General features: G+C 35.2%; 1 protein-coding gene across 1 annotated transcript in view; it reads left to right on the forward strand.

The window, feature by feature from the left end:
* LOC110377827 (uncharacterized) overlaps positions 1 to 22,767 on the forward strand; it is a 57,249-nt gene extending 34,482 nt beyond the window's left edge. The window contains exons 4-13 of the mRNA XM_049851470.2: positions 14 to 159; positions 734 to 954; positions 1,422 to 1,630; positions 2,173 to 2,279; positions 2,709 to 3,419; positions 6,313 to 6,470; positions 6,987 to 7,273; positions 19,869 to 20,032; positions 20,424 to 20,502; positions 21,036 to 22,767. Coding sequence (XP_049707427.2) covers positions 14 to 159; positions 734 to 954; positions 1,422 to 1,630; positions 2,173 to 2,279; positions 2,709 to 3,419; positions 6,313 to 6,470; positions 6,987 to 7,273; positions 19,869 to 20,032; positions 20,424 to 20,502; positions 21,036 to 21,838 — 2,885 coding nt within the window. The 3' untranslated portion in view covers positions 21,839 to 22,767. The remainder of the gene's footprint in view (positions 1 to 13; positions 160 to 733; positions 955 to 1,421; positions 1,631 to 2,172; positions 2,280 to 2,708; positions 3,420 to 6,312; positions 6,471 to 6,986; positions 7,274 to 19,868; positions 20,033 to 20,423; positions 20,503 to 21,035) is intronic.
* The last annotated feature ends 150 nt before the right edge of the window (positions 22,768 to 22,917 follow it).

A 22,917-nucleotide genomic window follows, 5' to 3' on the forward strand; every position in this document is an offset into this window, starting at 1 on the left:
AATCTTCTTTTAGGTGGATCAGTAGTATCAGATGTGCCTGTAGGCTGTGCTGCAGCCCTGAAGTGCACACCCATCGAGTACTGTACCGCGGAAGGCGTGATCTCCAACACCACAGTTGCGCTCACCAGAGACCAACAGGCTTACAGAGTACCTTTGACTGTAAGTGTTGTTATAACTACCTTTACCTTTAAGACCTATGAAGGCAGCAAACTTTTAATCGGCTGATAGTTTCGTCGGGATGACAATCAGTAAGGAGATTCAGGAGACAAAGTATTGTTCTATTGGCTGTGGCCACTCCAATAAGCGAGACCATAGGATTATAAATAGTGATTCAAAAAATATTGAATCGTATTTTTTTTACAATATATTTAATAACATAATAAATAGTCACCAAGATATATAACGCAACAAAGAAAAGAGTGGAGGCTCGCGACGTCACACCTATGTAAAGTACTTAAAACTGACGTAACACAAACTTTAAACATGTTGTATCTTCTTTGTTATTTGTTTGAAGAAAAATATGTATCAATTATTTTAGGCTATCTAAAAGACTGACTTATTACTTTTTTCCATTCTTCATGCGTATCAACGAGACTAACCTTCAGATTGCGCGAAACGTCTAGTTCTTAAATTCCTTAAATAAAATCTAATGTCTTCCTTTTCAATCTTCAAAAATAGTGTGTCATAATAGCCAAATTCTACTACTCTTACTGACCCCCAAACTCTTCACCAGGACTGCAAAGACCTAGCATCAGGCCGCATCGGCAAATGCTGCCGTGACCCCCTCTACACTGACCCCTGGCCAACAAACCAACTCGGCAAATGGGTTCCCGGTGTCTTCGGGGGCAACGATGGTAAATACGTTCCTGACAGCAGCCGTGGCGGTTCCAACAACCCTCCTGGAGTGACCGTCAGGCCACCAACTACTGGATCTGTGTTTTTGAACAACTTCAGGTAAGGTTTAGGTCAGAATCAGAATATTTATGTGGTAAACTTAGGTGTATTACATATATACGAATCTTATTATTATTTAAGTGCGCCATGTTTTGCTGTGAAGGCGTACAAATATTGAAATAAATTCAAAGAAATCTGCTTAAAATATAAAGAATACAATTACATAAGCTATGTTAAGAACAACCATGTTATAAGAATCAGCATCTTCCTGTCCTTATCCCAATTTTATTTGGGGTCGGCGCAGCAGGAATTCTCCTTCCATTTTTTATATACTCTTGTGTTGAGAAATGTAGGTAACTACACACCGTCAGCATCATCAGCATTTTTTCGCGTAAACTAAATTTTATTCCGACGTCACGATTACATCCCAAAAACAAAAAGCTTATAATTTCTTAAAGGACCTCCTAACACAGTCAACACAAGTAACACTTACTCTAACATCCTTAACACCAGTTATTTCTTTACAGAACTACCCCCAAGCCAACTCTACCTCAAGGCCCTAACCAGGTCACTCCTGGATTCCCTTCATCCACCCCTGGATCCTTCGTCCAGAAAACTCGTTACGACCAGGGAACATACACTCAAGGCGGCCGAGGATCTTACAGCCAGGGAGGTCAAGGTCAGGTCACAATCCAAGGTCAAGGACAGTATGAAGTTGCTGGACAGGGTAACCAAGGTTAGTTTGTTTTTATAGCGTTTTATAGCAAGCTAATTGTCAGCTAGGGCGGCTGTTCTCATGTAAGTAGATCAGCCAGCTGCGCAGGACATGTTATAGTGTACGCACATTTGCTTGGACACAGGTGCACTCACTATTCCTTCACTCTCATAGCGCGATGGGACGACAATACCGACACCACCGGAGAGAGATCGAGCGCAGAGCCGATATTAACGTGCTCTTCAATGCATGATACATAGCGAATATTAATGAAACTTTGTGGGTATGAGAATCTCGTGGCTAAGTAACAGACCCACTGATCAATCGATCATCAGGTTAAGCAATGCTTGGTCGATCCGTGAATGAATGACCATCTTGTCATGACGAGTTCCTCCGTGTTTCGGAAGGCACATTTAATAGGTCCCGACCGTTATTTGAGCATCTTTGGCAGTCATTACGATTACCAGAAAGTCTGACTACCAGTCTTACCAAGGGCAAGATACCTGGGTACTTGGGTTGTGGAGGTCAAGACATATTTTCTTAAAGTCTTTTTTTTCCCTTAGGCAATGTTGGACAATTTGGCCAAGGATTCACAAAAACAACTCAAGGCTTCGGTCAGAACGGACAAACTGTGATCCAGGGACAAGGATCTTATGCCCAGGGTGGTCAGGTAAGAGTCATTTTTTTCCTTATATCTCTAAGCGACTGCAATTGATGCGGTTTTCAGCTTAGATTTGTCAGACTACGGAGGAGGTTTTAGGTGTATTATTGAAGTCAATTTTATTTTTTTGTAAAAAGTTTCATCATATCTATTTCACGCAAAAGTTAATATGTCAATGTCATATAAATATGATTCAGCTGTAGCCAGCCCAGGTGTTTATCATCTTGACTTAATTAGTCATACCTTAATCACTTCCCAATTTAAATCTTGTCACTTAGAAGCGACACTTCCCAATTTAGGTTTCTGATCAAAGTTCTAACTTCCTGAATGCTATTTTACATGATTAAATTAATCACTGAATCTTTTAGGGAATCTGAATTAACTTAATTAGGTCATAATAATCAAAAATTTGAATATTAACTCTTGTCTTTTCACCAGGGCACACAAGTAAGCCAAGACGTAGGCTTCGGCGTAACCCAAGGAACCGGCCAAGTGGTCCGCCAAGGTTCAGGAGTCGCAGTCAACCGCGGCCAAGGTTTTGGAGTCACCCAAGGTGGTGGCCAGACTGTCTCCCAAGGATTTGGAACTACCATCAGACAGGGACAGGGCTCCAGAGTCAACCAGGGACAAGGATTCGGCGTAACTCAAGGACAGGGCTTCGGTGTTAGCCAGGGACAAGGATTCGGTGTCACCCAAGGTCAAGGTCAAGGAGTCGTCCAAGGTCAAGGTCAGGGAGTCATCCAAGGTCAAGGACAGGGTGTGATCAGAGGACAAGGATTTGCCGTAACTGGCGGCCAAGGACAGTACACTTCCCAAGGACAGGGCTCTCTAGTCTCTAGAGGAGAAGGAACCGCTTACAACCAGGGATCTGGATTCGGTGTGACCCAAGGCACTGGATTTGGTGTTTCTCAAGGAAACGGTTTTGGAGTTTCTCAAGGAAGCGGATTCGGAGTTAGTCAAGGAAACGGATTCGGAGTCATCCAAGGTCAAGGTCAAGGAGTGATTCGAGGTCAAGGTCAAAAGTTGGTGCAAGAAGGAGGATTCTCAGTGCAAAATGGAGGTTTTGGAGTGGAGAACGAGTTCAGTGAATCCATCCAGAGGGTTTACCTGCCAAGATACAGCGGTTCCGGAGAGTGCGGTATTTTGAACGTGAGTAGTTTTTTGTGTTCTTGTATTTCTATGTTTTGTTAGGGTGGTCTTATGCCTCTATAATATCTTTGTTCAGTGTAGTTTGCTTTAAGACTTCTCAAATTTACTGAGATATCTAGATCAAAAGAAAGTCTTCTTAAGAGTCCGAGGTCTAGAAGATAAAATATATTATAATCAAAGATGAACTAGTGGCTAAGTAATAACCACAATGGTCTAACGGTCATAAAGTTAAGCAATGTTTGGCGCGGTCGGTTCGCGGATGGTTGACTATCTTGCTTGTCATGACGAGTTCTTTCGTGTTATAAATTGGTAGGTCCCGGCTTACATTTGAACATCGTCGGCAATCGTTACCGGGTCAGTCAGAAGCCAGAAAGTGTCACAACCAGTTTTACCAAGGGGTACTGGGTTGCCCGGGTAATTGGGTTGACGAGGTCAGATAGACAGTCGCTCCATGTGGCACGATAGTACTCAGCTGCATCCTGTTAGACTGGAAGCCGACCCCAACATAGTTGGGAAAAGGCTCGGCAGATGATGATCATGAGAAAGACCGGTAAACAGTAATATTCATATTAAGTTACTTATTTATTTTGATTGATAACTTAAATTAGCATAAAAACATATTCGACATTATTAGCGTTTGAAAAACATGATAACTTACAATAATTAGGATATTAACATAACTTGTTTTCACAATATTTATTATAGGATGTCAAAACACAATAATTATAAAGATTAGTGAGCAATCGAGTTGAAAAAATTGCTTAAAAATATCACAAATTAAGCCAAAATTGAAATCTAAATCCAAATTAATTCAGTAGTTTTAGCAAGTATTCATTCGTAACAAGTTCCTTGCTCGTACCGAAGGACCCATTTCCTGCACCCAGATAAAAAACCTATATGTTATTATGATTTATAGCCTATATTACTGCTGGGTTTCATCAAAACCCAAGATATAGTTTTTGTGTGAAAGAGGAACAAACATACTGTATAAGTGTGCTCGTTACAGACACTAATTACTACAATTTTTTATTATTTAATTAATTACTATTTTCTCCAAAATATGATATAGTTACAGACCAATTATATAGTAATTTAGAAACGACAATTAGGAACGACGATCTCAACCAGACTGGAGTATGGGATCGGGAATAATGCTCGCGACATCTTACTATACCTAACTATGTACGTGCACATACATAGCTACGTATGTGTGTGTCTACCTACACATACCTTTTTTTACCGACGTCAAAAATCATCAAATGACCCCTCCCGCTGTGGGTTAGCAGCGGTGAGGGTGTGTCAGACTCTTACTGACTAAAAACCGTCGTGTTCCGTCGTAGGCCTTTTATGTACCAGGGCCGCGGTAACTCACGCGAACAACCCGCAGCCCCGGCAGGCCTTGGTCTACACATACCTTATAATATTTCAGGTTTATAATATTCGTGTCTTAATGCGTAAAACCGCAGTTCAAAACTGCTCATTAAACGTGAAACTCCCAAGCCATTACTTCTCAAATCTAAACCTTTTAATTAGCCACAAGATATACTTGGTTGCTCAATTGTACAAGTATATATAAATATTTTTAAATGTCATACCGATGATACGCGTTACCACATACAGTTAGGCAATTTAACCTTGTAATTATAGGGTTACAAATGATACGGTATTTAACTAAAATAGTTAAGTGTCTCGTTGGTTTGTATTGGAGTTAATATATTTATTTTTCTATGTAATTGTGAAAGCGAAAGTTTGTATGGGTGTTTGTGTCTCTTTTACGCAAAAATTGGCGAATGTATTTTGATGAAACTTGGTAGCAATGTAGCTTACATACGGAATTACATATTGGCAAGGCTTTTTTATCTGTGTGTGAGAAAGATTTCCCTAGGGAAAAAGCTGAATTCGCTGTCAGGCAGAAACTGGTTTGATGTGGTTTAACTGTTAAAGACATCTTAATAAAATTACTCAGACATTGACATACATAATGGGTGAAAAAATATAATATTTACCACTTTATCTTCCATACTAGTTTTTCCCGCTGTTCCAAAGTAGCATTTAGTTTTCCTCGCTCGATAAGTAATTTTTCTATCTACCAATGAAATAAAAAATCCTTCAGCTTAAAATTTTAGTATAGACTGTCGTAAAAAATACTCTGGAATCAAACCTCTCTCCCCACAATTGAAAACCGAACTTTCAAACCACTTTACCCTTTCTAAATGATATTAATAACCAAAATGATGTAACACCTACTTAAAATTGGCACCAGGGGTCAAATCTTAACCTTATGACCTTACACGACCTTATCATCGTTAGCCAGTTAAAAAACCAGTTAATTATATAAACCAAGGTGTTATATGAAGGTTAAAAGATCGAAGTTAGGCATATAAATTACTATTATGTAAAAAAAACTAGCTTTTGACCGTGTTTTCTGAAAGCCCACTTAGTAGATCCGGATATTAGGCTGTCGATGTTACAAATCTATACTAATATTAAAGAGTTTTTTTTTAACGCACTTAATGCAGGAAATACTAGACCGAATAACATCTCTTAAAAAGTCATCAAGACAAGATGATTTCCCATCCACGGAACGACCGCACCAAGCGTTGCTTAACCTTATGATCAATTGATCCGACTTTGACTTATCCACGAGCTCTGATGATTGATGTCCCCCTAGCCGATTATCGGCTATGGCGGCTGTTCTTATGTTAAGATCAGCCAGCTGCACAGGACATATTATAGTGCAGGCACATTTGCTTGGACACAGGTGCACTCACTATTCCTTCACTCTTATAGCGCGATGGGACGACAATCCAACACCACCGGCGAGAGATCAGCTCTCCAAATATATCATACTTAAAACAACAATTGATTAATAAATCCTTCATTTCTCCAACAGCCCCAGAAACCCTATGGAAACCGCAAAGACTTGGAGGTGGACTTCGCAGAGATCCCCTGGCAAGCCATGGTACTTCTGCAGACCAACAGGAGTCTGCTATGTGGTGGAGTCATCACCAGACCCGATGTGGTGATCACCTCTGCTAGCTGTGTTGAAGGGTGAGTCCAAAACTTGGATCCTTTTATAGCTTCCACAATGTTTCACCGGCTTCTTGAGGACACTACTTCCCATACCCTCGAAAGAAGGTTAAATAATACAGGGAAGGTACATCAAAATCTGGTCAGCCGTTAGTGTGCCAAGAAATTACAAACATAGACACACACTAACAAAGTTATACCTTTATTAGTCTGTTAAAACTTTTAACTGGAGGCTTGTTATAATTTTGACTGTTATGTTTATAGCATCATAGGTCCTTAATGGATGATGCGATTTGGATGCAAATTTTTCAAGCTGAAAGCTGATTTACCTGCAGCAGTTTTAAGATAGCTTTCATCAAAATCGACTCTACCATTTTAAACACTGCCACGTACCTACGCATCTGCAGTCCGTCTGACAGCCAATAACAAATTGGGATTAGAACAGTGGAATTAATCAACACCATAAAAAAATCTGTCAATAAGGACTCTATCAAAACCCCCTATTACCAAAAATCTAACCATCCCCTCCCTCTACAGATTGGAAGCCAAGAACGTCCTAATCAAGGGAGGAGAATGGAAACTTGGTATCGACGAGGAACCTCTACCCTTCCAAATAGTCCAGGTCAAGCATATCCTTCGTCATCCCTACTACAAGGCTGGTAGCTACCTCAATGATGTGGCCATCTTGGTCCTGACGGAGAACTTGAGGCTGGCGAAGAATATCTGGCCTATCTGCCTGCCATCGTCTACTGATACCTTGGATGCTTTCTACAATGGTGCTGGAGAGTGTATCGTGACTGGTTGGGGCAAATCTGTTCTGCAAGGTAAGTCTTTTTCAATATTTTTTGAGGATTGAAAAAAGTTATTTATATCTCAGCTACCTGGTTGAAATAGCCTTTCAATCAAACAGCTAGACTGTAGATTTAACGTCTAGTTTTATAATTAATGGCACGTAAGGCTTTTGTCTCCGAATGCTACTCAGTAGCAGTCGTTGTTACAATTCCACGCCAGAGGCCGTCTTGAGAAAACTCTGACACTAGGGCTTGTTAGGTGATCAAACCTGCAGCTCACTCGATAAGAAGAAGATTTGATTTTGTGTAGGTGTAGAAATTAAATACAAAGATATTTTGGCGATTATAATCATCAGGGCTATGCTCAATTTTATCGATATCCGTTGAATCGTTTTTACGTGAAGTGATGCGATTATTGACAAAATAAAGTTAGGTTATAATAATTACACTATTTCTATACATTTAAACTTAAGATACGATATAATTTACTCAAGAGTTAGTTCCTATACCTATTTAATTTTTAAACAAATGACGCTCTTAAACAAATATTAGATCCGACAAAATGGAAACATACTACTAAGATCATTTATATAAAAAAACCCGCAACATTAACCAGTTTGACAATTGACCTCCAAAACACTTAGAACACGAATTCCAAATACATTTGATTGTGTAAAAATACAGAAATATTGACTATTTTCAATATATCGAAACTTGTAACAAAACCAATATAAGTTGACCCCTAACTTCTCACAATTCTAAAACAAATGCTAAGAAAATTCCTTTGAGCAGAGACCAAGTTATGCTGGTACTAAATTTCGACGGTGACATTTCAAATTGCAGTTGGAAAAGTCACTTTTGATGCGATTTTCGACCGTATGTCTATATAGATAAGATAGCCAGGTAGTTTTTGGAACGGCAAATAAAATGTCACAAGTAACTGACATAGTTTTGAAGATGACAATGAATTTTAGTATTTCGTAACATTTATGACAGATTTGGTTTGTTATTGAGAAATTAATAATATCGTCTATTATTATGTAAAATAATGGGTTCATTTGAATAAATGTATAGGTAATATAAAGCTAAAGTTTGTTTAAACGCGCCAATCTCAAGAACTACTGGTCTGATTTCGGAAATTCTTTTATTGCTCTATGTAGCCCATCTATCGAGTCGAGAGAGGCTATATGCTACTTTTTAACCGGATGCGCGGAGTAGTTTCTATGGGACGTGGGGCTAACGTGGGGGCTAGGGGAAGAAGAATTAAATAAATATTCTAAAGGGTATATTACACATATTTCATTTATGCCTTATTTTCATGGAATAATGATGAACGTTTTGCTATCAACTGGGAATTGTATGTACTTACTATTTATTTTTTATCTCGGCTTTCAACTGTCTTAGAGTCAAGTTTTATACCCCAAAATGAAGCTCAGAAATTAGGCTATGACACACAAAAATATTATCCAAAATCAACCAGCAGTTCCCGAGATTTTCACACTCAAACAAACAAAGTAATTTTTACACACCTATTGCAAAATTGGAAAATACCTTCAAACTCGTAACAAATTAACTTCTAACCCCTTACATCATTAAAATCGACGATAAACATATTATTCAACCTATTACAAACTAGTATGTTATCAATTTCGGTACAGCAAAACTGGGTCTTCGTATTTTAATAAGTTAGCACTAAGTGACCTTAATAGCTTTGACCCTATGTGACCTTGTGATACGTAGAAAGTTTTTTTTCTTAGGAGTCTGATTGGTTTCGTAAACCTAAGTTTAGGCGTAGATATAAACTATGGTTTGGGTATTATAAACTATGAAATTATACGTTGGTTTGGCTTTTAATATAAATAAACTATGAAATTATACGTATATACTATACTTACCTATTACTTATTTACTTTATAATATTATAAAGCTGAAAAGTTTTTTTGTTTGAGTGCGATAATTTCAGGAATTACTGGACTGATTTGACAAAGTCTTTCAGTGTTAGATAGCCAATTTATCGAGGAAGGCTTAAAGCTTTTTATCCGGATTTTTTATCCGGCTGCGCGGAGTTTTACCTATAGTATGTGTCTTTTGTTTAAACTATATATCCGTTTAAAGCTATTATATTATATTTAAGCTTAGGATAGCACGATAAACTGTAGGTCCCGGCTGTCATTTGAACATCCTTGGCAGTCGTTACGGGTTATCAGCAGCCAGTAAGTTTAACAACCAGTCTTATTTAGGAGTATTCGGTTGCCCGGGTAACTGTGTTGAGGAGATCAGATAGGGCAGTCGCTCCTTGTGGCACACTGGTACTCAGCTGCATCCGGTTAGACTGGAAGCCGACCCCAACATAGTTGGGAAAAAAGACAGATTATAGGCTGTAGTATCCTCTATGGCAGATGATGAATATGATGATAGGTTATATTTTTCAAGCTTTCTTTTTTTATAAGTTTACTTTTGTATAAGTCTTCTGCCTACCCCCATTTCGGGTAGTCGATGATATAACGACGTGCCACGATGTTTGCCGAATGGCCCCGAAACGAAAGTGCTGATATCGCGGTCAATGCCGATGTGTAGCGTTGGTAAAACAATCTTTTATATGTATTTTATTAATTTTTTATTTTTGGAAAAAGATTTAAAAATTGATTTTTTTTTTAATGGTGGTATTTGACATTGGTTTTTAAGTGTTGAAAGGTAGATTGAGTATAAATTAATGTAGGTTTTAATTAGTATTTTATTTTTGTTAAAATAAAATGAGTTTTTTTTTTTGGGTCGATTTAGTGTAATGAGGTGGTCGTCTTTGTTTGCTTATTTGTTGAGAGAATGAGGAATAATAAGAAAGCAAGATATTCTAGAAAGTCTCTCTATGCTTAAAAGCAGGATAAAGTTATTGCAAAAATAGAAAAAAAACCCTATCGCATATTTTTTGTTTTCATTTTAAATCAAATCTGCTCAGTGTCAAACATTTTAAATAAGTAGCTTCGTAGTTTATAATCACTATGATTAAAAATAAAATTTAAAAAAAACTCAAAATTATCATAAAACCCAAAAACAAACCAAAAAGAATACTAACCAAATTATTGCAATAACGAATACCTACCAAATGATAACTCATAAAAATAATTAGATACCTACCGCTTATTCCAACAACAACTATAATTATACAGTAGCTTCCAAGATAATCTGCAGCTTAGAATTATTAATAACTATGATTTTACTTGATAACGACAAATTAGTAATATGAGTCTTAGTTAATAATAATTAAACTTTGCTTTTAAAGTAGCATAAAATCATGATTATTTTTAAACAACTTCAAAAAAGAGGTTCTCAGTTTGTGCGCGATAATCTCAGATTTGTCAGATTTAGTTTTTATTTTTTGTAAAAAGTTTTCACAAGCGAAAGTTTTTTCGCGACGTTTAGTGCTTTAACTTTATTTTTGAAGCAAAAAAAAACATTTTTTTTAGTTATATAGCCGGCCATATTAAGGTATTTACGGATTAGTAAAACATACAATATACAATGGTGTCAAAGATTAAATTAAACTTTTTTACATTATAAATACTTAATTAGTGAACCAATACTATAATATTAGCAAATTCTATTGAATCCTATACAATTTATTTATAGCCAAAGGCCTTGACCAAAAACGTATATTTTCTTAACAATACAAGCATTTTTTTTACGCAAGCTTTACATATATAAGCTTCTTTAAAAAAAACTAACAAAATAATTACTTGAAGAGTAACACACTGCAGATTAAAAAGTCGGCCGACAGTTGACCCGATAGTTTGCAACTTTTTTCTAAAGAAAATCTCGATTCCAATCAAAGTTTTCAGTCGGTCTGCTACCGGCTAAATACCTGATCTTTGTAATGTGCGTCCTACCATTCATCTTCATACTGATTTATAAGCCCAAACAAACTATCGGCCGACTAAAAGTTTGCAGTGTGTTGATATTTTTAAAAAACACGTGTTTTACACAATACAAATATTAAAAACCTTGGGAGTACAAATAACGTTTTTTTGCGTTCAGACAAAAATAATTATTTGGTGATGAATATTTAATAATTTTGTTTAAATAAAACAGTTTCTTAGAATCATGTTCTTTGGTAGTTTAAATATTTTTGGTTAAAACTGAAGGATATTTCACAAGAAAAATGGTTGAAGCACTTTTCTTTAAGAACTCTAAATAATTCCGGGTGTCACTATAAAACCTAGGTACATATAGAGAAAAAATAATTAAACTGCTAGTTTTAAACCATTAGATTCACGAAACGCTTCCTAAGGGACCTACTTCCAGCAGTCGGATAAAAAGTAGCTTTTATGTTATTCTGATATATGTATAATATACATTACTGTCAAGTTTCATCAAAATTCCTTCAGAAGTTTTGCCTGAGAGAGTCTTCTTCCTCCTGCCCTGTTCCCAATTTTATTTGGGGTCGGCGCAATATGTCATCCTCTTCCATTTTCCCCTGCCACTCGTCATACTGACACTCACTCCCTTCCTAGTCATGTCATCTTTTGCGTAAGAGAGGGACAAACATAAATACATACACGCAAACTTTCGAGTTTATAATATTACTAAGATTTAGCCACATCCAGTTAGTCCGGAAGCCAATAACCTACTTCTAAAATGTCAAATATAAGTAGACTTCATAATCCTTATTTATTGGCTCATTTATCATTTATGGAGATTATATATAAATCTCAAAACTTGATATGAAACGAGATCCTGGTAATATATCTTAAGTTTTATTTATTTCTTACACAATCTGTGCGAAAATGGTCGAATAGATTTGGATGAAAACCGACATGTAGATAAAAAATCTGGATTAGCATAAGAGATACTAAGATCTGGGCTTAATATGAAATGAATTTCGTATATTTGCACGTTGGAAGAATCATCATCTGCCTAGCCTTTTCCCAACTATGTTGGGGTCGGCTTCCAGTCTAACCAGATGCAGCTGAGTCCCAGTGTTTCACAAAGAGCGACTGCCTGTCTGACCTCCTCAACCCAGTTACCCGGGCAACCCGATACCTCTTGTTAAGGCTGGCTCTTAAACTTAGTTTAAAGTATTAAAGAAGGAGGAAGTGTTTTCCCATGTTTTTTTTTTTTTAATCTCCATTTGAAGTGGAATATAAGATTCTATAGTAAAACCACAGACATGCTTCAGTCATGAGGTCATTCGTATTAACGAACCAAACAAATAAAGAATTCTAAGTACAACAAATATTAAAATAGATGAGGTAAATTCCCGCCTACTGAGGCCAACGGCCAGCCAAGGTTTTTTCGAATTATAAAGATTTATAAATCAAATATACAGGAAAAACACGCAGAAGTTGTTTGGCTAAATGTCAAGATTCGTCCGTGTTTCGGAAGGCATGTTAAAACTACTCCGCTTTTGGACGTCTTTGACAGTCGTTACGGGTAGTCAGAAGCCAGTAAGTTTAACAACAAATCTTATCAAATTTAGTGGCTTTGGTTTGCCCGGGTAACTGGGTTGAGGAGGTCAGATCTTTCAGGTTAGGTCAAAATACTGGTACCCAGCAAGATATGATTGAACTAGAAGGCGACCCCAATATAGTTGGGAAACGGTTAGGCAGATGATGATTATTTTACTGGATACCTAGGTTGTGATGGTCAGATAGTCAGTAGCTCCTTGTAAAGCACTGGTACTCAGCTGCATCCAGTTAGACTGGAAGCCGACCCCAACATAGTTGAGAAAAACCTTAGCACATACTGAGCAAACGATGTTTGTCAAACTCAAAAACAAATTGGCATATATAAACTAGATTTGTTGGATATTTAAATCTTGTTTAAACATACTGGGAAGCTCTTAGAGACATTAATATTAATATACAACGTGTGATATTCCTCATAAAATATTCGTGCTCTAATTTGTGTCGGTAACTGAACCGGATTTGGAATCATCACACTTTTTTGCTAATATTTGAATTAGATTAATGAGCTTATTTTGATTTCAAATCTTCATTCTTAAGTAGCTGACTTAGTTCCGTGATATCTCTTGGGTTTGATCCAAACATTTTCTTGTTTTTGAGTGACATAATCAGTCTTATTCGGACATAACTTATGTCACTCTAGAATAGGGGATCAGATAAGTGGACCATTCCAAAATAATCATCATCGTCCTGCCCTTATCCCAATTTAATTTGTAGTTGGCGATACATATTTTCTTAGTCCATACTCTTCTATCTGCCGTCATCTCACATGTAACATTCTTCCTAGCCTTGCCGTCTTTCACACAATCCATCCATCGTTTCTTAGGTCGTCCTCTTCCTCTATATCCATCCACATTCATGCTCAATCAGTCCAGTCATCATCAGCTTGGACACAGGTGCACTCACTATTCCTTCACTTTATGTGCCAACCTGTACCTAATACCTTACTGTTGCAGCCTTTTTATCGTCCCACTGCTGGACTGCGGCCTCTTCTCACACGGAGAAGGATTGAGCATTAATCACCACGCTTGCTCAATGCGGGTTGGCCATTTCAGACTTTCAAGTCCAGGTTTCCTCGAGATGTTTTCCTTCACCTTTAAGTGACTAAGATGTACTTAGAAAGTCCAGTAGTGTCCAAAAATAAAACGGAGTCTACATAACATAATCTTAATAACATCCGTGAAGATCTTAAAATATACAAGGCAGTGAGATCATTGAAGATTCTGCACGCTCCATAGTAGGCTTGCGGCGTGAAACGGAACGACAAATCAAGTTGACTTGTCCCCAATCTGATTGTCGAAACTAATATTGTAAATGTTAATGTCTGTTTGTTATACTACAATATTGTATAGCTTGACGAATTTCGATTAAATGTATCCAAAGACCGAGTAGAGTTCAAGTAAAAATGCCATTTATCCAGATGCATATAAAAATCTGTACTTAATATAATAAAAAGGAAACATATTTTTGTCTGTTTGTTTGTACCGTAAAAGCTCCGAAACTACCAAACCGATTTGAAAAATTCTTTCACTGTTGGAAAGCTACACTCTTCCCGAGTAACATAGGCTATATTTTATCCCGGTAGGGAAGTAGTTCCCACGCGGGACGCGGGTGTAACTAGGGAAATCGACTAGTCAATAATAAAAGGTGATGGAATTACACAAAAATGCGAGAAAACCCGCGTTAAAAAAACTAGTTTCCCTAACCTTAACACCATCAAGTTATATAAGACAATTATGATTCTAAATATTCAAGGTTGACATGTCCATACAACCAAGAATTTGCACACAAATATTAAAATTGAATAAATTACATTAAAATTCGTGTTTAAACTTGATTTTCCATATACGATCCGAGATATTTGGATTATGCGTCATTTCCATATGATGGACACGTTTTAATAGCTAATAGCTATTGTGTTTATGAAGATTTTAGGAACGAAAATAGCTTGGCAAAACGGCGTGGTTCTTAGGCTATATTCCGATATAATTGAGTATTGTATGCAAAATGTGTCACGAAAAGAATCTATACTAATTTTATAAATCTGATAAACGAAACTGTTCGTCGTTCGTTTTGTCGCACTAATCTCGGGAAGTAGTAGACCGACAAAAAAAAAACAGTTTAAGAAAGCCCAAATACTGAACACGTACTTAAAAAAAAAAGAAAAAAACTCTTATTATTATTCCATACGCAGAAATAAGCTAATTGATAAAGTTTATACTTTTTGACACAGTTAGAAAAAACTATAAAAAAATAAAAATAGTCAGAACCCATTTTATTATTAATATCACGCATAGCAAAAAAAACGTGCTTTTATTACTTTACCAAAACTTAATTGCCATGCATATTGTATAACAATTATGCCTAAATATGTTTTGTTTTTTCTTTATATGCAAATTCTTAAAATATATAATTGTTTTCACATCGATTAAGTAAAAATACCGTGGTATTGATATATCAATTAATTTGAGTTATTTGCATTTTATTTGTTTGCTTGCAAATTTTTTTGTTTTTTATTTGCATTACTGAGTTTTTTTTGGCTTATTGGAATTAAGTTTAAATTGTGCTAGGTTTAATTATTTCATATGAATTGTTTTTTCATCTCATTTCATGTTATTTCATTTGTTAAAAAAGCTAATATTTTCTAGGCTTTACAAATCCATTGAATTTTTTGGTCCCAACTCACTTTTCAACCGACTTCCCAAAAAGGAGGTTCTCAATTCAGATATTTGTTTGTTTTACTTGCGTGAAAGCGTAAAAAACAATTCACATTAACTTTTATTATCTAAGTAACGGTTATTACTATTTTTTCATAAAAAAATATAGGTCTCTTAAATATTCAAGGGTAAATTCTACATAAAAAGTGAGTGTAGTTATCTGTATCATCAAATAAACGTACAAAGTCAAAACAATCACGCGATCCTTTTACTTTCAAATTCAATAGCTTAAAAATTAATATCGATTTTTAACCGACCTCCCAAAAAGAACTATAAAAAAAACAGTTAACGTAATGAAAGGATTTTGCCGACAAGACTTTTAATTAATATATGATATTATCTTGCAAATAAAAAAATACAAAAAAGTTTTTTTTTTGCAATTTTTAATATTTTTTTTTTGTTTATTAAAAATGCTTTATTTTTCAGTGTTCACATATAATATTATTTTGTACAATTAATTAAAAAAAAATCACAAAGTCAATATTATTCTGCTGACGCTATTCACGACAACCGGTCGCTACTTGGCGGGTGTTACTGAGAAATTTGGTAACACATAATCAGTAACATACATTACAAGAAGGATGTACAAACATACATAACAACTACTTATAAATATCATATAATATGTGTACTAAAATAAACAATACATATATTTTGTTTTAACATTATCAATCTACTATAATCTTATAATCTTTTCCTTCTCGACTCAATCCATCCTAAGGTTGTCTGGAAGAGATCGCTCTTAGCGAAGACCGCCCATTATTTCTTACTTTACTTTAACTACACTAAGATAAAAAATAAAGTAAAATTGGTGTACTAACAAAGAATATCTATCTATCTATTTATCTATCTACAGAATTGTCTTAAAAATAAATCCTAATTTTCGTAGTTGTATAAACTACACTCGCGTCCCGAGAGAACTACTTCTCGCACCCGGATAAAAAGTAGCTTAAATATGTCTTTTTTCGGGCTCTAAGGGAGTGGGTTATTAGTAATATTATAAATAGGAAAAAATGTGTTTCGTTTGTACCCCAAAAGCTCCGAAACTACCTAACCGATTTGAAAAATGCTTTCACTGTTGGAAAGCTACACTCTTCCCGAGTAACATAGGCTATATTTTATCCCTTTACGGGCAGTAGTTCCCACGGGACGCGAGTGAAACCGCGAGACAACGGCTAATTGCAAAATTAAGGTGTAGATTTTCGAAATGTACCTTTAACCTTTTAAATAGCACGAAATGGGCATGGTATGTAAAACGTGGTTTTCCTATTAAAGTCTTAACATAAAATCTTTGATTTTATTTCCCTTCATAATAGTTAACTTTGCCTAAATACCGACGAGGCGTCTAGCTATTACACAAAATGTTTGTATTAGCATTTTCCATACTAATTCTACAATTCTAAAATAAATAATGACTAGGAGAAACCATTATTTGTTTAAGTTTATTTGTAGGGATAATCCTTGCTACTTATACAAGCTGTTTCTCACTGTTTCACCAGTGTCTTCATCGTCATATCCCGAGCCTTTTCCCAACTATGTTGCGGTCGGCTTCCAGTCTAACCGCATGCAGCTGAGTACCAGTGTGCCATAAGGAGCGACTGCCTATCTAACCTCCTCAACCCAGTTTCCCGGGCAACCCAACTCCCCTTGGTTAGACTGGTGTCCTACGCACCCAAATCAAATATTAACGGTCTTTCTCAATTAATAGTTTATCTAATACTTATTTCATAATAAAATTATTACTAACCGCTCTTTTCTTTTGCTTTATCCCTTCACTATCGGAAAGCTACACTCGTCCCGAGTAACATAGGCTATATTTTATCCCGGTACGAGCGGTAGTTCCCACGGGACACGGATGATACCGGGGGAAAACGGCTAGTGTATAAAACTTAGCCTACACAAGACGCTTACAAAATTAACTCAGAATTTACGATAGGTAAACATAGTCAAATAGTCAATAATTGATATAGAAACCGGTTGAAAAACATTTTAATTACACATTTCCATTAATATTAGTCACTTTGATGCGTTTTAAGGATGAACAAACTCGAAATAAGATTCTAATATTATTCATGAACCTACTTATTTCCTAACTACTAAAGGTTGAAAAAGAAATATGTCTACGTGTCCGTTAAAGGAATTCCAAAATTATCATACTACATAGCTTCCAGCCTAACCATATGCAGCTGAGTACCAGTGTGCCACAAGGAGCGACTGCCTATCTGATCTCCTCAACCCAGTTACCCGGGCCACCCAATACCTCTTAGTAAGACTGGTTGTCAGACTTACTGGCTTCTGACTACCCGTAACGACTGCCAAAGCTGGAAAAAATTGACCTTTTGAAATCCGAGTAATTCGCTTGAATTTGTTATCATACAAATCTTATAGATTTTAATTATTATCCTAATAAATCATAAGTAGATTATTTGTCACTTCGTTTAAATGCCTAAAGAATTAATAATTAACATATTTTGATATGTATCAAAATCTATTAAAATACTTGTTAGGTATATCATTAAATTAATAACTTAATTAGTCTATATTAATCTTTGTTATTTCTCATATTCGGGTTGCCTAGGTAACCGGGTTGAGGAGATCAGATAGGCAGTCGCTCCTTGTGGTACACTGGTACTCAGCTGCATCCAGTTAGACTGGAAGCCGACCCCAACATAGTTGGGAAAAGGCTATGCAGATGCCAATAAAATTTTGTAAAACAAGTTTAAAGATGTTTGAATATTAAATTTAAACATCCTTAAGATGTTTTGAAAGACTTGTAAACATAATTAATAATTTATTAGCTAATTATTTCAATAAATCATTGAAAAAGTTTTCAATATTGCAATCGCCTTGGGCTATAGATAAATTAATAAAAATGTTAAAATGTTTTATTAATTTTATGCAATTTATTCAATAAATTAATAAAATTCATGAATAATGATTGTTAATGGCTAAAATAATTTATTGGTTGTCTATGCGTTTTGGGATGCATCAATAAATTTTTGATTAAATATGAAAAGTGATATGTTTGTCAATGAAGCTATATTGGTTATTTACTTAGTAACTACTGTTTAGGAAAATAAACTAAAAAGTTTGGATTACGAAGCCTTTTATTGAAATAAAGGGTCAGTCCAAGTCATTATCATCTTCCGAGCCTTTTTCCCAATCATGTTGGGGTCGGCTTCCAGTCTAACCGGGTTCAGCTCAGCTAAGTAGCTCAGTCCAAATATTGGTAGACAATTTACTCAAAAATGTGGGGGCTATAATTGTGAGCCCAGTTCTATACATTACTTAATTAATAAATAATAGGTCATTAAATAAATCTGGATTATTTGAAAACGTTCCATTAAGAAAAAATATAATTTAAAAATTAGGGCAATATATGCCTTTTTCTTTAGGTGTAGATAAATAAATAAATAATTTAGATACTTAAACGCAGAAATAACTTTCTTAATATTAGGTAGACCAATCTAATTTAATCACCGATTTCTGCCAGCATATTCCATAGGAACAACTTTGTGCATCTGGACAAAAAACAAACTCTTCATCTTTATTATAGATATTAGTAAAATTTAATAACTTTTAAATTAAATATTAATAACATTTAAAACCTTGTCACAATAACATCTCAAATTAAAATAACAAACATTAGAAAAAAAGCGATACCTAAATGTCAAATTGTTGCAAAAAACTTTAAAAATTTCATAATAATTCTAGGTTCAAAGTGTTATTTATTATAATATTATTGCTGAAATTATTATTGTGTTATTATAATAATATTTATTATATTATAATGTTATAGTTTGTATGTTAATTGTTATAATAAATTATTTATTTAGAACAACGTGACGATTTTCGATCGTATTGTGCAAAATTTTAATGATTCCGATTATTTCTTGAGGTCAGACTTTTGTGTTTTTGTTCTAGATTTATGAAACTATTCGGTTTATTTCATAAGAGATTTTATTAGTAAGCATTTACTACATAACTTAATAATATTTTGTCTGAAAGGTGTTTCAAAATGTAACTGTATGTAGGCTTTTTTGCAATGATTTCGTTATTTACGCTCAACACCACAAAAGAAGTAATTTTGGGAGAGTCCTGAAGTTCATTCAATTTTGTTCTAGGCCCTAGAGGTAAAGAAGTTTCTATTTTAATAGTTTTTTTAAGGAAACTGACGTTTGTAAAAGTTACCTTGGATTCACGACTATCTTCAAAATAAACTGTTAGCTAACCATCAAGTATAATAGAAACAATCAAATAAATGCATAAATTCACAATCGCAAAACGAAAATGATAAACAAATCGGCCATGCCCCTAATCTTTAAACTATCAAAGATGAAAAACCATCTTACTTACATAGACATACATATTTACAGAACTACTTTCCAATAAAAATTAATACTAAAAAGAGCCGTTGCACATGTAACTAAAGAATCCTCCTCCTCTTTCCAGCACATCTCCTCGGCAGCATAATGCACAGTCTAAACGTCTCTCTCCTGAACCCTGGCGAGTGTGAAGCCAAGATCAACCAGGACTACCCTCATCTGCTGGAGCAGTATAACCAGGACAGCTGTGTCTGTGGACAGCCTACTAACCCCGCTAACAATATTTGCAAGGTAAGATTTCATAGGATTCATATCTTGCTTGGCTAAGTAAAAGCTGTACGGATCAAAATCAAAATCAATTTTTTGATACTTGGCTGCTAAACAGCACTTTTTGAACGTCAAAATTTACAAAAGACAGTCCCCAAAACGTCTATTCTTCACCATTTTAAACCGTTGAAGCAATCATTATGATTCATATAATATATTTACTATTTATTGAAGAGTGTCTATGGAGTTTCATGCCAGTTCTTCATTATGGGACCAAATTTTTAGAACCGTGACACTAGAGTGCTCCTAAAAACCTATCTGTATAAATAATTTTGACTTTGTCTACCTAAGGCCTACTCTTAAATAAAGCCTTTTGACTTTAACTATCAGTTGCTAATTCCGTATTGTTCTACAGGTCGACATCGGCAGCGCTCTGGCCTGCACGACTGGTGACAACCACTTCGTACTCAGAGGCATCTACTCTTGGGACTCTGGTAAGCATTCCTTTTTAATAATATAGCAACATTCATTAAACAAGAAAATAAGTGTTAAAGCATTAGGGCTTTTTGCGAAAAAATGAAAGGAATTCATAGAAAATAGACTGATAAACAGCACTCTTCGAATGTTAAACAAAAACGCCCTTTTTGGAGGCTCTCCCTTCACTAGTTCCTTATGCTTTTGCTGGAAAGACTAAATGGCGCAAAAAGACGATAGTAAAACACATAAGAAATTATCCTGGCTTCCACCAGCGATTTCACCGCTTCTTGAAGGAGCTCTTTCCTTGATAAAAAAAGTAGCCTTTAAGTTATTCTGATGTATCAGCAATATTACTGCCAAGTTTCATCAAAATCCATTCGGTAGTTTATGCATGAAGAAGTAACAACCATATACATAAACTTTCGCCTTTATATAGATAGTGTGACAAATGTACACCATTACTCCGGTGAATTCAATATCCAATCTTCAAAAATAACCCATATTTTTTCTTACTCTACATAAAACTAATGTGACCCAATATCTCTTCCAGGTTGCCAGACAGGAAACCAACTAGCCTCCTTCTACAAGTTCGACCTTGAATGGTACGAGTGGGCCATCGGCCTCATCGAGAGCGTTCGCTTCTCCCAGTTTACCACCACCAAGGTCACAAAGAACAAACTCATCAGCCAGGTCTCAGGAGTCAAGTCTACTTACGGCTCCGGCATCAAGGGATCCTCAGGAGTCGGAGTTAAGGGGTCAGTGTCTTCAGGGGCCACGGCCATCTCAGGATCAGGAGCTGTCGGCATCAAGGGCTTCGGAATTGAAGGTCAAAGCCAATCTGGAGAGTTCAGCCAGTTCGGAACCAACTTTGGAGCTGGATCAACGAAATTCTCAGAATCTGGAGAATTCGGAACTGAAATTAAAGGACCTATTCAGAAGACTTTCAGCGCTACTTATTCTGAAAAGAAGTTCTTCCAAACTGAGCCTAAAATTGTCACTTATACAACAAAACCCGAAATAGTGACTTTCACAACCAAACCCGAATATTTTACTTACACTACCGCCCCTAAATATGTGACTTACACCACTAAGCCCGAAATTGTCACTTTTACGACAAAACCCGAAATTGTGACTTTTACGACTAAACCCGAAATTATTACTTATACCACTAAGCCTAAGATTGTGACTTATACAACGAAGCCTCAGATTATAAGGTATGACTATCAGACTTCTGGAAGTCAGACCAACCAGCAGGTTGTAGCCCCAAGTTCTTTCAATCCATCTTTCTCAGAAGTCGTAGGGGCTTCGCACGTACATGACGCAAAATGCAAATGTCTTGAAGGCAAAAAGTAATTTTTTTCACAAAGAATTTTTCTAATTGGTAACAAAAAATATGGAGGACAAGTGCCATAACAGAATTCCCCGATTTTTTTCTACGACTTTTTTTACGTTTAATATTATTTTTATTGATTTTTTTTTTTTACGTTTCTTTGACAGTACAAAAATGACTCCAGTTCCTAAGAAAGAGTTACCATTTTTCTGGTCACAAAAATATATTTTTTGTTTTTTTCTAAATATTTTTTTTTGGAAACTACGAGTGTAATTTCTTAATTCTTTTTTTATTTATAAATATTGAAGATCTGTAAATAGGTAGGATTATATTTAATTTTTCACGCGACCTAGTATTTTTTAACGAAACTGTATTTATCGTTTATTTTTATTCCCCGACAGTTTTTTTGTATTTTTTTATTTAAAACGGCTTTAATTTTTTTTAAACAAAAATATGCCAGTTAATTTAATCCTTAAAAGTATTAATTTGACAAAACCCCCGCTTTGTATTTTTTTAATACACTTTATTTTACCACTAAGTATAGCAAAATAAAGTACCTACGTAATGTCTTTTTAAGAAAAAATTTGTCAAGAATTAGAAATTTGACCATCTTGGATGAAGTTTTTTAGCCAAAATGGTCGACTGTCTAATAATATTGGTATTTAGTCGTAAATTACTGACTTCGCTGATTTTTGTCATTAAATAAAAAGTTAAACACCGAAATTGGAAAAAAAATATTTTAATTTTTTTTTTTTCAAAATTTTGATTAAAATCAGCGAAAGTAAGTAAAACTATATAAAATAAGTACTTTTTTATATTACGAAAATATTTCACAATAAGTATTTAGTCAAAATAATTATATTATTATGTATTGATATGAACCCTTTCTTTCTAATTATTGTCTACAAATTAAGATTAAAATAATTGAAATAAATGGAGTTTACAAATAACATTTCATGTATTTTTATTCATCTGTGGACTGTGACCTGTGTTACCTACATTTTTTTATTGCAATTATTAATATTTACAGTTAAAACTATTCTAGTTAAAAACTTAAACTAAAAAGCCTCAAAATGATGACCTTTATGACCTTATCCTTATT

The sequence above is a fragment of the Helicoverpa armigera genome, chromosome 29, assembly GCF_030705265.1.
Source record: "Helicoverpa armigera isolate CAAS_96S chromosome 29, ASM3070526v1, whole genome shotgun sequence".
NCBI lineage: Eukaryota > Metazoa > Arthropoda > Insecta > Lepidoptera > Noctuidae > Helicoverpa > Helicoverpa armigera.